At 36.9% G+C, this 14,586-nt stretch overlaps 1 protein-coding gene across 2 annotated transcripts in view; it reads left to right on the top strand.

Annotated features, from left to right (window-relative positions):
- The window catches only part of plekha7b (pleckstrin homology domain containing A7b), a 75,771-nt gene that overhangs the window by 18,482 nt on the left and 42,703 nt on the right, over positions 1 to 14,586 (top strand). For both annotated transcript variants that reach the window (XM_088413374.1, XM_088413375.1), the window contains exon 4: positions 11,835 to 11,918. In XM_088413374.1, coding sequence (XP_088269500.1) covers positions 11,835 to 11,918 — 84 coding nt within the window. The remainder of the gene's footprint in view (positions 1 to 11,834; positions 11,919 to 14,586) is intronic.

Genomic DNA, 14,586 nt, shown 5'->3' on the forward strand with positions numbered 1-14,586 from the left:
GTATCTTCTGATTGTGCAGGCGAGAGTAGAGCAAGGGGTCTTCATGCGGTGCCTTGTAAACACAGGTCATTGACTGTTTGGCCATGTAAGGTGAACTATCTTTCCAAAGGATCAAGGTATGCTCTTTTGTATTCGTGGACATGCGGTAACACCTTTAAATGTAGTGTGCTGCAGTCATAAGCACTCCTGGGGGACAAAAAAAATTGAATGTTTACATTCTTCCCCAGCACAGCTGAGATTAAAGCCCAACCCATCGACAGATACACAATATAGTGATGAATTATATACACTCAAGGGGACGGGCACATAAATGTCCTTCATCTGGAAAATTAACTGCCAATGATTACTTCTCGTGTACGGTACTATGAAGCTGAAACCACAAATGAAACTCTTTGTCTGCTAAAAATTAAATCTCTAGTAAGGAAAGTTCACTTTAAAATATTTAATGCTTTGTTTAAAGAGTCTTGAAATTTTGTCACTGAGCTGTAAAACATGAAGAACTGTAAATGCAGCATAGTGCATTATAAATCAATATTTCAATGTGTTGCATTCTAGGGACGGGCAGTTCAGTAGATGACATTTTTTCCCCATATATATATATATATATATATATATATATATATATATATGTATCAAAGTCAAGGGTGATGTATGCATTATGTTTGTGATGAATGCAAAACACTATTTATTTAGCAGGGTTACTGTATGTCCCTTTTAAGCAATAAATATCTGAGTACAATTGGTGGAGCATATAGCTTATGCTATTGATTCTTTGCTTTAAACAAGTAGTAATACTACTGAATGGAATACATTAATGGCATTTCTATTTACTTCAATGGGAACGATCATTTTGATATATGATGTTACAACTGTGGTCAGTGAACTAAGTAAATTTGAAGGCACCATCATATTTGTATTGTATGTGTCCCCAACAGTTTCTCGCAAGTAGCGAAATCCCATATTCCTCCTTTATTAGAATGTTAGCTCAATCACCCTTAAGTCACATACTCATGGTACTTCAAATTTATGGCCTAAGCTTTTCATAATATTTTTTTGTATACAGGAATGAATGCCTGAAATGATGTGTCTACATTTGAAATTAACTCTTTGTTGCAACTCGTCAATTACACTTTCAGTTGGGTTGTAATGCATATGAGAAGTGGAAACCATACCAGTCCATTATGAATTATATATGTTTATGCAGCACAGCTGAGTAATATCTGCAGTGAAGTCAAAACTTGGGATCTTGTGACCAGCAGTCACTGTGCCTCATTTGCATGCTTAGCCGCTACAGGTCATGGCTTTGTTAACTTCAACTTTGAATGTCCGCACTTGAAAAATGACACATCTAAAATTGGCTCATGGGACATTGCATCCAGAAATAGGGAGGACATTTCCTGGGAGACGCCTTTAAAGAAAAGACTTGATGGTGATGCTAAGCAGAAGGTTGTGGTATTTAAAAATGAAGACCCTCTTCTCTTCTACGTATTAAAGCTGTGACCTTTTAAATTCCATAGATTGTGATAAACGCAAATCACCCTCTGTCACGTAAATTCCAGTAAAGCGGACTGGACTGGTGAGCTTGAATCTCACCTTTTATAACAAGAATATTTTAGAATTCTTTGATTGTAGACTACCACTTTACTGACTTAATGATCCTTACAATTTTCTACTCTCAGCATACTGACATCTAAAAATAACTGGTGAATTCAGTTATCCGCTCTCAGCCAAGTAAGCCAAACTCTCCTAATGTATTTAATTAATCTGCTTAAATTGATTGTGCGATAGCCTCCCAGCGTCTGTCAGCAAACTAAGGCAATGATGTGGGTAAACTTCAGTCCAATGAATTTTACGTTTAAAAAAAAGTACAACTCTACTCACAGGAGTGCACTCCAAGGAGTGCATTCCATTAGAAATCCAAAAGAATGATAACCAAACTGTTAACTTTGCTTGAATTATTTGCGTCCAAATATATGGAAACCTAATTACCTGCAGCTTTTACAAAAAGGACTAATGGCATTATCAGTCTACATAAATTTTGGCTCTGCATGGTGCATATTTCATCTCAATTTGATAAACCCTGTCACAGTCATCTGTCTTTTAATGGTTTCAGCTGTAAAAACAAACAAACAAACAAAAAACCTGATAGGATTTTATCAGGAATATTTAGTTTGATTGTTCCATTTGATGACTCATTTGGAAAGATTCTACATCTGTCCCCTTCAATGAAATAAGCAGTGCAATACAAATATACATCACATTTTATCTTGGGTTGGATATCTTGTAGTAGTGAAAAGCGCTACGCTAAGAGCTAATTGAATTTAATTAGTTGGATGTCCAGGCTCAAAAGGGTTTAATAAAGCACTAAAATGATAAAACATGAAGTCGTACAAAGCCCAGAGTATTTTTGTTGTGTGTGATTTGTTTCGGATGCTGAGGGATTATAGAAATCTGAGACCAGAAAGATAATCTTACCTCGAACATATGCAATTTGTGTGAGCGTGTGTGCCAGTTGACTGGAGTGTGCATGCCGAAAAAGAGCTTGTCTCGTTTGGTCAAATCAGACGGGGTCATGTTGCAGACAAGTGTGTTGAGGACAGGACAAGAGATGACAGACTTTTGCTTGAAAGTAGCGCTGGCAACATGCAGGTAGGGCGTATTTGTTCATTTGAGTAAATGTGCATGATTAGCTAGATTGTTCTCCATTTTGTGATGACTGATTTTAAAACAAAAAATATAGAATGTTGTGGTGTTGTTGTATTGCAGTGGAACTCAAAGGTTGAGGGCACTTTATCCATTTTTATTTTATCCTTTAATTTGTTTGACTTTTTAACTGTTGATCATGCAATCCCTCATGCAATACATTCATTATCAAAAAAATACATTTAAACAGTAAATAATTCATTCTAGTCGTTAACATCATGAAATATGTAGAACAATTGAATGTTTATTAAGCCACTAACATTACATCCTCAAAGAAAGCAATACATTTTTAACAGACGAGATTAGGTAAAACAAAAAACAAAAACAAAAAAAAATCAACAAAAAAACCTACCGCCCACTGTGAAATTATGACTATAGTTAAATAATATGTAGAATATATAATAAATACTTCTTGCATTGGAATGGCTAGACATGTTTTTGTTGTGTGAGGTCATGCATCTGTGATATTATGTGCAACGAAACTAGTTACAATTGGCCACACAAAGCTATTTACAGAACCACGCACAACGCGTGACAATTCAGTCGCGTCATACAGTCGGAGGTGTACGTATGCATTTTCCCCATACATTCTGTATTGAACCGCCTCAGGGGTTATGTCTGTAATTACCTTTTAACTTCTCTATTCTATGAAAGTACGTTCTTGGTTGATTCAAAGGACAAAGCCTTCATCTATGGTACACTTTGGACTGTGCTGCAGAAACCCTGCCCATAAATTCTTTTAAAAGCTTGGTTTCTTTCTTAATGACATTTTGATTTCATGTTTGAATGCCATTATTTAATCACAATTTGATATGACACCAGTTCACCATGTCATTAAACTTACTAGAATGCTCTTTTTTCATTGTATTGTCAAGGTTCATCGTTTTGGTTTTTCATTCTGCTGACAGCGCAATGATTGTTTGCTCGTTAAGCCTCCTCCTACACGTGGGTGGAGTTCCCCTGAAGGGACTCAAGGGTGAGTCGGTCAAATTCAAATGAAATACGGCTTGGGTGTATCTTGAGGATGTAATCTAACATACTTTCCACCATGTCACACTACAAGTTCCATTGGTCTATTTGTCGGATATTAAGTTTTCTATAATGGACAGTTTTCTTTTAATGTTGGCAACTCCACCCTCAAGTATTATTAATAGGCATATAGTTTGTGTTTTATGAGTCTCATGAAGAGTCACTTACTATTTGATTTGTCTACGATACTTTCACGTTTATTTACCTTACATAACACTCTTTCCTGCCTTTCTTTTCTTGCGCTGGGCTCAGTGTATTCAAGCCCAATGTCTATTTCCTGCTGCAGATTTTCAGCTTTCCCTCTTTTCCGAGCACTTAGCATCCCCCTTCTGTCCTACATTGCACGCCTAGGCGATTAGCTGTTTTTGGCTTTGCGGTGTGCTTGGGACTGTTTGGCTGCAATGGATGCTCTGGATCAGTGATTTTTGCAACAGACAATGGGGATGGAAATAAAACAATTCTGACTTGTGCCACATAAAGTAATTAAACACAAACAAAGACATCTTTTAGTGCAAAGTGGGACTTGGTTCCTTTAGCAATATATCTTCCAACCTTTTTTGCCGGTTTTCCACTTGCTTTTAGCAATCTATTTCCTTTCATTATATTAAATATCCAGACCAAAATAACCTTAGTATATACTGTACTTGTCACCATGGTAATCAACAAGCTACATAAGTAGCCAGGAGCAACAAGAGACCTAGCCCTTTTCAGGGATGACATATTAGTAATGCTCGTTATGATTATCACCAGTGTAGAGACGCCGTATGGAAGCCAAGGCAAGCTAAAATGACTGTTAATAGGGGTCATCGTTAGAGAACAATGTCCATGTTGAGACATGGTGCTTACCACGTACAGTATAAGGCTATTCATAGTGTTGTTCTTTCATGTGTTCACATGAGTCACAAAATACAGATTTTGAATACCAAACTGTAGTGCAAACCTGCTTGTGTCGAGCCTTCGCGAATCATTTTGATCGTCCGTGTTTTCTTTACGTATGTGGAGACAGACACAGCACAAATCCTACATCAGACTTTGCTCTTTATTATTAATTTTTACTTCTTTTTTCTCATCAACTCCTGTCTACCATCAGACAATCTGCTGTCGGATCCAATTTGCAGCCTCTTTTTTTTCAATGAGAGGAACCAACATGATGTCAATATATGGAAGGCTAAACAGATCATTTACCAAAAACATGCTTTAGGTTTGATTTCAATTGGCTGATGAGTACATAAAGTACTGTAGATGCTGTTAATATAATTAATTTATAATTTTATTTAGCTAAGTTACATATCGGCATGGGCCACTATAAGATTCTCACAATACGATAATATTTCCCATGTTAAAATCAAAGCTCTAAAATGTCCCTTTTTAAAAACACAGTGATGGGCAAATTAAACCCTTTTTTTCTCCATTTAACACAATAGAGAATATTAGAGGATAAAATAGAGAAATATTTGGTCTGTTAACAAATATGAACAATCTTATGTAAAAATATTAGTTATTGTCAAACTGGTAGTTTTGGCCTATACCTAAGGGCATATCATAATCTGTTATTTGGAACATATTCACAAACTCCTTTGAACATATTTTAAAAGTTGGAACGTATGTGCAAATCTGTAGTATTGCAGTCAAATCGTTGACTCCACATTTCCACATTTAGGTATTATAGAGTAAGAGTAGTTTAATATTCACATCAGATGCAAAACATCCCAAGACATCAGTTGTTGCTGTCCCAATGAGATGATGTACATGCGCTTTATCCTCTGTTCCCATTGAAGTGTCGTTAACCTGAATTACTCTGTGACCTTACGATATATCACAGCTGAATGCACGACATACTTGATGCTGCCCCTGGAGCATTGAGGTAAAAAAGTCATCCTGTTACTGTTAATTAACCTGGGATTTCCTGAGGCCACTGGCTCTTTATGTTCCCGGGCTCATCATCGGAGATGGCTCTGACCTTTCATCAGCTTGACACACTTGCTGTGGTCATGTGTCTTTATTGTGCTTTTGAATCTCCTCAAATCATTGCTGACAATGAGGCACTCTAAAGTGGCCGCGCCGGCTCACACCCCCTGTCCATATACTGACTACTGTCTCGTTTTTGTTTTGATCTATTTCATGATTAAAAGAAATGTAAACCTAAAATCGTACAGTACTATTTTCTATTAATTACAATGCATTAGTACTAAAGCTGCACTTCTCTGCACTTAGTGGCTGTTTGTGGTTAAGAAAACCACAAACTGTATTTCCAACAGTGTGTAAATGTAATTAAAATGTCTAGTGTGAATAAGAACTTCAGAATGAATTTCACCATACAAATGGTAATCTTCATAATTAGCTTTTTATAATTTAATCTGGCAATTTTACAATTCTATATTAAGCGTAAGCACTTAGTCGGCTGCCTTGCGTGTTTTTCGGATAGCTTGTTTGTGAGCGCACCACCGGGACGGCAATAAAAAGTGATGTGTCAGAAGGGTAGGTGTGCCTTGAATGTTAATGAGGCTTTTGCCAGGACCACTCTTTCAAATTGTGCCAAACACTCTGACCGAATGTTTTTAAGACACTGGCAAGCCTTGGCACATGTTTTGGCGATTATGCCTTTCACCGCAGTCCCAGTGCTTTGCTGCCAACACCTCAAGTGCTTTATACCTCCACCAAGGAGGTTACATATCATTTCACGCGGAATTGATGAATTGATTAGCAGCCAGATGACTATCCTCTGCAATGATCAGAAATGGCTGCAGCATACACTCTGTAGAAGAGCTGCTAATGGTGATAATGATAGTAGTGAGTGACAATGACAAGGGAAGTCGGGCCAGTGTTTGATTTGCAGCAGAATCAACCAGTAAGGATGATTGGAAAGGCTTAAACGTAAGGCTGCTTGTGAAACTGACAGAGGCTGGTCAACATGTGCAAATCATGCTGCAGAATGCTTATCTGCTTAATGGCTCGCTGAGACACAGCGTGCACTATTATTACGGCTTATTTCATTCAGCTTGCTTGACTGGATGCTGCTGCATGATGCTTCAGGGTATTTCTCTTACTCCTACACACACACACACACACACACACGCACACACACACTGGGTGGCCTGATTGACTACAATGTTGCTGTTATGTGTGTGTGTGTGTGTGTGCGCGTGTGTGTTTGTGTCTGTATAGCACAATTTTGTTTTCTTCCATTTGGTGGAACATCTGTTTATGAAGTAAGATCGCTGTCAAAAGGACATGCATGTTTAACCATTCGTACGAGAACGACTCTGAATTGTGTTGTCTGATTTGTTTTTTTATGAATACGACTCTAAATTGTATTGAGTTTACAAATGGAAAACTTGTGAGTGCAAAAAAGTATATTGATTATAACCCAACAACGTTTGCATGACTATGACCTTGCGAGACTCAACTTTTGCATGAATCGCTCCTTTGAATTTGAGTTGAATATGCAAACTGTATTCAAAATAGGGTTGTATTCAAAATACTTTTTGCACTCTTAAGTTTTCAAATCATAAACTCAACACAATTTAGTCGTACTCATACAAAAACTATTCAAACTCAACACGTACTCATATGATGTGTTAAAAACAAGCTTAATCCATATGTGTGATACTTGAGACAAAGCAAAGAAAGCAAGCATCTTAACAGTGATAAGGAGTTGAAAATTGTGATAACAATATTTTGTTTATTATCATTGAGCTACACTATCTGTGGATGGACAAATGGAATTGCAATGCAAGGGCTGAAACCTGCCACGAATAGGGAAAATGCATGATTGACACCCTCTCTAAAAATATTATTTAATTTCATTTTCAATGTATATATAGGATACTTTCCCTCTATTTATTCATGATGTTTTTCTCATGCCAGTGCGTTTGGGCATTATTGGTCGATCTATACAACCAATAGTGTCAAAACACTGGATTTCACCTTTTGGACTGATTATCAATTTATTGTCATCTTCAAAATGGTCCAAAATAATGATGGTTTATGAGAAAAAAAAGTCACTTTAATTTATTTATTTGTTGTTACCATGATGATGTATTAGAATAGAAGTGCGAGAACAACTACCAAATAAGCAATAATGTTTATGTACATTTGGCAAATTCCTAAAATGTTCTTACATAACGTAAGCCATATAAATCTGAAAACGCCATACAGTTACATCTCATGCTATTCATTATTTACTGAAAGCTTGAGTTGGTACCACCTGCTCCCTCTGCTAACACTCCTCAGGATTAGTTTTGAATTCCTTATGAACATAGATCACAGGTCAACATGCCTGGTGATAAACCAGTTCATACTGGGACTTTGAGGTGTCCTGAACTTGTATTGTTTATTCCTGGGTCAACTGCATCTTACATACATTTTTGGTTATTTAGCCCTTAAAATATTGACGTCTGATTAATTAGTCATTCATTCTCCCCTTTTGACTTCATTGCTTGAATTCCTATTCCGACACCAGTCAAGGAAATCATGAAACCTTTACTGACTCTGTTTTGATGGCTGGCACACAGTTAAAACACATTCTCTAGGGTTACACCTCCCATATTTAACTTCTAGTACGTAGAAAAGTGGGAGTGTAGACTTGTGATGGGAAGTAAAACATGGAGATAGAGGAGGATCTGATAAGCAGCTGAGGTATTCCCCTGATGAGTGGGAGTTGGATCTTTACCATACCGGGCTGGACACTTTGCGCCTCCATGTTTGACTGATTAATTTGGATAGCAGCCACTACAACAGACCCTTGACATTCTACACCAGCCCTGATAGTTCTGAGACAATTCCCATGGCTTGTTGCAGCACAGCCGATTCACCATGAATCTGTGTCTGATATGAGTAAGATACGTAGTCTCTAATCATAACGTGGGATGCATGATCTCCTAGTTGTCTTGACTCTAATGGTTTATGATGAACAGATATTGTTGTGGTCTTGTCTAATGTCATGTTTGTGGTTGACGTGCAGTTTGCGTTGATTTGAGTTGCATGTGTTCAAATTTCCAACGGTAACGGCGCTAATAAGATTCAACAAAAGAGCTCTATTGAACATTTGCCTTGACTTCATGTTAAAAACAGACAGCAGAGTCAAGCTACAACCACAATAATAAAACATCATAATGTAAATATTGTTCTATTTTGGGCAAACATAAGTGAGCCCTCTCATTGTTCTAAAACAAGCCCATTATATTGTTTGAATGTAAACAAAAGCTTTGAACTTTGGTTTATGCTTTAATGGAACTACAACACACCTTATTTTCCAGCCTAAACCTACTTGAACCATTTGCACTGCGAATGTAAACGGAGCCATATTGAGAAATGTGTTCATGAGTCATCCTTTTCTGCTTATCGAAACAAAATCCATCAAACTTGAGTGATCATTGCCAAGCAACACAACGACTGTGAGGCTGTGTCCAGAACAACGCTGCGAGCAGATTTGTTAATCTATTTTATCTATTTTATCTATTTATTTTAATCAAAAAGTGTATATTGAAGTACATATTGAATATCAAAAAACCCCAAACAAAACTTGATCAGCAGTTTTTAGTTGCAGTGGCACTTTTTTCAACGTGTGAGTTGATATAATATATCATTTGTAATTATGCAATGTTTGTTTTGCACTTCAAATAGCTTTAATCAAACAACAATTGACTTACAATATTTTGTTATCAAATTGACAATGTTTAGAATTTATTGCCATCTAACGGTGAAATACGAGACCATACTTTGCTGACATTTACCGAGAGTCACTCACGAATTCACAAATTCCCTTGGAATAAGAAGGTAGCCATCAACAAAGACGGGAAAAACGAACAAAAAACAAACCATTTTTTTCTCACACTTTTAGAGTACAATCGATTTTCTCTTTTTTTTGACTCATGAAGAAAGCAGTCCCATTTTATAAACATATGAACGGAATATTAGAATAGCTGCTCTGTGATCAAGGTGTTTTTTTCCCCCTGCTGCCTCGTTACGTTAAAACACATGCTTCTGATTACAAAAGTCAACTTGTTCTAAGTCATGCTAGTCAGTCATGGACACAGCCAAACACAGCTCTTTGCCATTTGAGAATGTGTTCCTTTCCCCTCAAAACACATTTTTATCTAAGATAAGATTAGATGATAGTAAATGATAGGTATCGTTATTAGGCTGGTACCAGATTTATTTGAGTTATTTTAGTAGTAATTAATTTTCTGCCATTGTGTTAATGGACAAATTATGCATCATAAGTTCTAATGGTGCCTTTAATTGTTATATTTGTTATTACTGTGTAAATAAGTGTGAATCATCATGTTGGTATTGGTCTGGAAAAGAAAAATAGTATCAAACATCCCTAATGTTTACAAATAAAAATAGACCCCTCCACTGCAGGTTCCATGTTTGCGGTCCAGCTATTTCATGAGTTTCTTTCTGGGATTTACTTATTATTGTAAGATATAAATGAAAACAAGTGTCTATCAAGAAATAAATTATTTTGTTAAAGTGAAATGAGGGCAGAAGAAATACGCAAACATACATGGTTCTTTTTGTGTGCTGTGTGTCTTAAAAGGCAAGTTAGTAATGTCAGTAATGGACTAGCTAGATTGTGCCATTTGCAACACATTGTCCGTATTCCTTGTGAGTGTCACCACTTTGTAATTGTGTGCCTGCTCTGTTCAGTAAATGACTGAAATTACCTCTGTGACTTCTTTTTTCCCCCCATTTGAGCCAGTGTACGTTTAAGTCAAGCTACCACTCTAAATAGAGTGTATACCGACCTTTTTCTATGCAATATACAGTCACTACACAGAGAACAGTGCACATTTACACAACTGCATTCTGCTGGGTAGGTTATCTGCAAGCAAGAGTTTATTTTGCCATTAGGGATGAGAGTGCCACAAGCGCTGATGAAGCGGGCTGCAAACAAATAGATGTACTGTGCTGCAGTGCTGCCGCACTAACTGGGGATGCTGCAAATTCCGTGACAAATAGTTCAGAAGTAATGTGGCTGAAACAAAAGCCTCAAAGAATGCAGCTTTCTAATTAATGGGGTATGTACTGGTGGTGCAGTGCTCTACAGTGTGTCCAGTGCAGTTTAGCCCATGATGAGTTGGTACCAGGAACAAGGCTGGCCCAGTGCCTCTGCTTGTGTGTTTAGATATGTGTATACATAAAGTACATAGATTATATGGATATGGCAACCACCCCAGTACTGCTATGAATAGTGTTTATGTCTGATGCTGTTCGTGTGTGCTGAATCTCTTGGCAGCAATCCTGTTCAAGATGCTGTCTGAACTTTTCCAAAATGTCAATTCATAAATCTTGATGTAGGCATTATGCTTGTATCATTCATGATAACTGATGTTCTGGCCCATCACTGCAAAACTAGTTATTCATTCAATACTCATTAAGTGCAAACGTGTCAAAGTGTTTTCTGTATGTAGATACTTTCGCTATGTAGCATGTGTATGGAAATGGTACCGGAACATTTCATCACTCTCTTTTCAGTCAAAGATTATATGATAAAAGTTATGATTAGTAATGAAATATTTCATCTGGCTGACGGTGATTAAAGATTAAATGGTCCTCTGCTGAGCATAGCTAACAGAAAGCTGTCCTGCTTACATTTGGTGGCATAAAAGTGTGCATATTGAAAAACAGTTTGGTCCTAATCCAAAGCAAAAGAACCTTAAAGGATTTGGCAAGTCTGAAAGTTGCCATGGTTGGCCTGTGTGCTTGGTTAATCTTCATTTCTCGCTACCAATCTGAAGAATACACTTGTGCGAATTTTCTATCTGGTCGTTTATTCCTGTATTATCGCCTTTCAAAATAATGTAATGCAGTGGTCAAGCTCACTTAAAAAAATACTGTCCTAAAATATTGATTCATTTAAAATGCATTGCACATAAAAATCTTACTATAGCTACACTTAGATGTTCAAAAATAAAAAGTCTTTAAGTAAAATATGTTTGCATTTTAAGTTATAAACAATTGAACTGCAACTTACGCAATGTACGAATGGTACTGTCGTGCAAGATTGGGTTCAAACCACCAGGTAATCACTATGTTGGCAATGCAAGAACCTGATCCTTCCTTGCTATTCATTTCCTTTTCTTCTTCTCCTGCAGCCACAACGTGAGGTGTACATCATTTCGGCACCCTGTTACCGGGCAGATTTCACCAGAAAATACAGAGTACACGCTACAGGACAAGTGAGTGTGTTTTCCTTTTCAATTCAGTTCTAGGTCTGTTCCGTTCAAGGTCAGGGAATAGGACTTCCAAATTAGACTGGGAGAGAGCCTAGTCAAAGTTTAATCACCTGGAACAAACACAGGAGAGGCTTTCAATTAGGAGTTAATGAGAAAATTAGTACAGCCTATGGAGCACTTGGAGCAGTTGTCAAAAGTTTACACAAAAGGCTACTCAAAAAAATAGGAAAATAGCACAAAGTATACTTAATGATCCCATTAAAATGTATTGCATGTAACATTTAATATTAATAATAAAAATCCTTTAACAATGTAATGAGTTCTTAAAAATTAAATGCAAATGAGCTGGCCCCCGGCAGTGATTCTTTTGTGTCCCACAAGAAAGCTCACATACTACTAGTGTTAAGCATTCTCACTATGAGGATTATGGTAGCAACTTGGAGGAAATTAAACGCTTGTTCTACAATGGTTTGTATTTAAAGTTTACATTATACCAGTCACAGAGTATTTATGCCTGAATCCAATCTATACCACACACAAAAAAAAAAAAAAAAACCTTCAACGACACTTTCAAAAATGCTCTTGTCATGTGTGACGTGAAAAACATCAGTTTGCCTTTACGCATGGATATTTTGTCTAAGGCTATTTATTTCTACGACAATGAAGTTGGAAATGCAATAAAGTGTCCCTCTAGTTTTTGATGCAGCATGACTCATTACCACTACAGAGCAGCCATCTTTATGAATATTTTTTTTTCTTTACCTTTGTGTTCCTTTATCTCAGTATGGAACATTATGTTGTGTGGCAGCTAGATTTACCGCCTTTTTTTATGACACTGGTAGCATGTCATGGTTGCAAAGCAATCAAAGCGGCGTGACAGCTTCACAGCACAATTAAAGTTATCTTTTTGTGTGATCATTTTGCAGTCGCTAGGTAAACATGACTTGCCTGCAAGATGATTGAATGTCGATTCCTTGAATCAGCATAAAAAACAAACAATAATTTATTTAGGGTTTTAAGTAAAAACAGTGTCAGCCCTGAAAGCCCTCATGGATATGTGGGATCTCCGGGAGAGAATTTTCACCAAGTCCACATTCATACAGTAAGCAAAAGTCATCGCAAACTGCGCTTTATGCGCATTTGTCAGGTTGTGTGAAATGTTTTTTAATGGAATCATAAAATGCCTAAGCTTCATAAATTTGCACATACTGTTCCTTTCAAAGTTGTGTGATGTTAGTGAAACTCCCACGTTTGGATTTAAGTGTACATTTTAGTAATTATGTACAATGCAGCTGTAACGTATTCACTGCATGTCACTTTTTTCCCCTCACAGTTCTACACAACACTTCATCTATATTTTTCCATGTTTGGTAGATTTTTTCATGGACGCTAGGTCAACTTTTTTGACCCTAATTCCAAAAGGGGTGTTTGCTGCAAACACAACAGTGCTCATCACCAAAAGAACATTGTCAAGCCTGGAGTGAGTAATTTGGACATTCTGGTGAATTAATAATACTGCATCACTTTTATATGGAGCTTTTGCAAACACACAATTGGGTAGATTGGATTCATACATTGGATACATTGTTGATAAAACCACACACCAGTGGTAGTAAGCTATGTTATGTAGTCACAGCTGCGCTGGGCAGACTGACGTAGGCATGGCTGTCGTATTGCGCCTACGGCCCCTCCAATCAGCCACTGGGGGCGATCCCAGGAGTTGCGCCTATGACCCAGGGGAACAGGCTTTGTATTTGCTGTGTGAAGTGTAGTTGCACATACACAGCACTAGGTGGTGCAGTGGCACCGTCATTGTCAAAGTCTATGCAGGAGTTATAAACTTATTAAATTGCTGTCATTTTTTTTTCTAAATCACATTAAACATTGATGTGATTTAGAAAAAAAAATTGACAGCACAATGTATTACATCTTTTTCTTCAGATTAAAATGTGTGTTATATGGGTGCTCGTCTGTTAATGTTCCAGATCAATTTATATTTAATATTATTTATTGATTTAATATTTGTTTCAGCTTCAAACGGTTCATTTGGTCAAAAATGTTTCTAGTTTAAATAAGGATAAAATTTGATGAAAGTTGATTTTTATATCATTTTCTTTTTTTGATGTTAAAAATGATACAATTTTTAGGAATACTTATAAATCTTTATGGATAATGATCTTATTTATAATTACAGTGGCGAGTGAAATGTATTCTCTTTTCTTGGGGGAGCTTTGCTAAAAATAACTGAGAATAATATACAGCACTGGCTGTTTGCCCCAGTGAAACAGGGTATTGTGATGTCATGCTGGTATATCACCATAAATTGCAATAACTTTATACAAGGCTAGAAACAAAACCACTACTACTATATTACACACTCTACACATTAACACGTATAAGAGGCATAACACAGTTACCAGAGTTACTTTTAACAGCAAGAAATCATGTTTGCAGAGTCTTCCTCCGATAACCATTGCTCTGATAAAGTCAGTAGAGCCATGGAAGGGGTTTTATTAGACTGGAAGTGGTTTTAATGAGTTTCAAAATAAGGTCTTGTCTACACTTAACCAGGACAATTTAAACCTGGGTAATTGTCCCCTCTTTGTGTGTGTAAGAAAAAAAAAAGCCCATCCATATCGTTCTGTTTATCTAAAAAAAAGCGCTACTAGGC

Source organism: Hippichthys cyanospilos, chromosome 4 (genome assembly GCF_059441005.1).
Source record: "Hippichthys cyanospilos isolate Australia breed blue-spotted pipefish chromosome 4, RoL_Hcya_1.0, whole genome shotgun sequence".
Taxonomy (NCBI): Eukaryota; Metazoa; Chordata; class Actinopteri; order Syngnathiformes; family Syngnathidae; genus Hippichthys; species Hippichthys cyanospilos.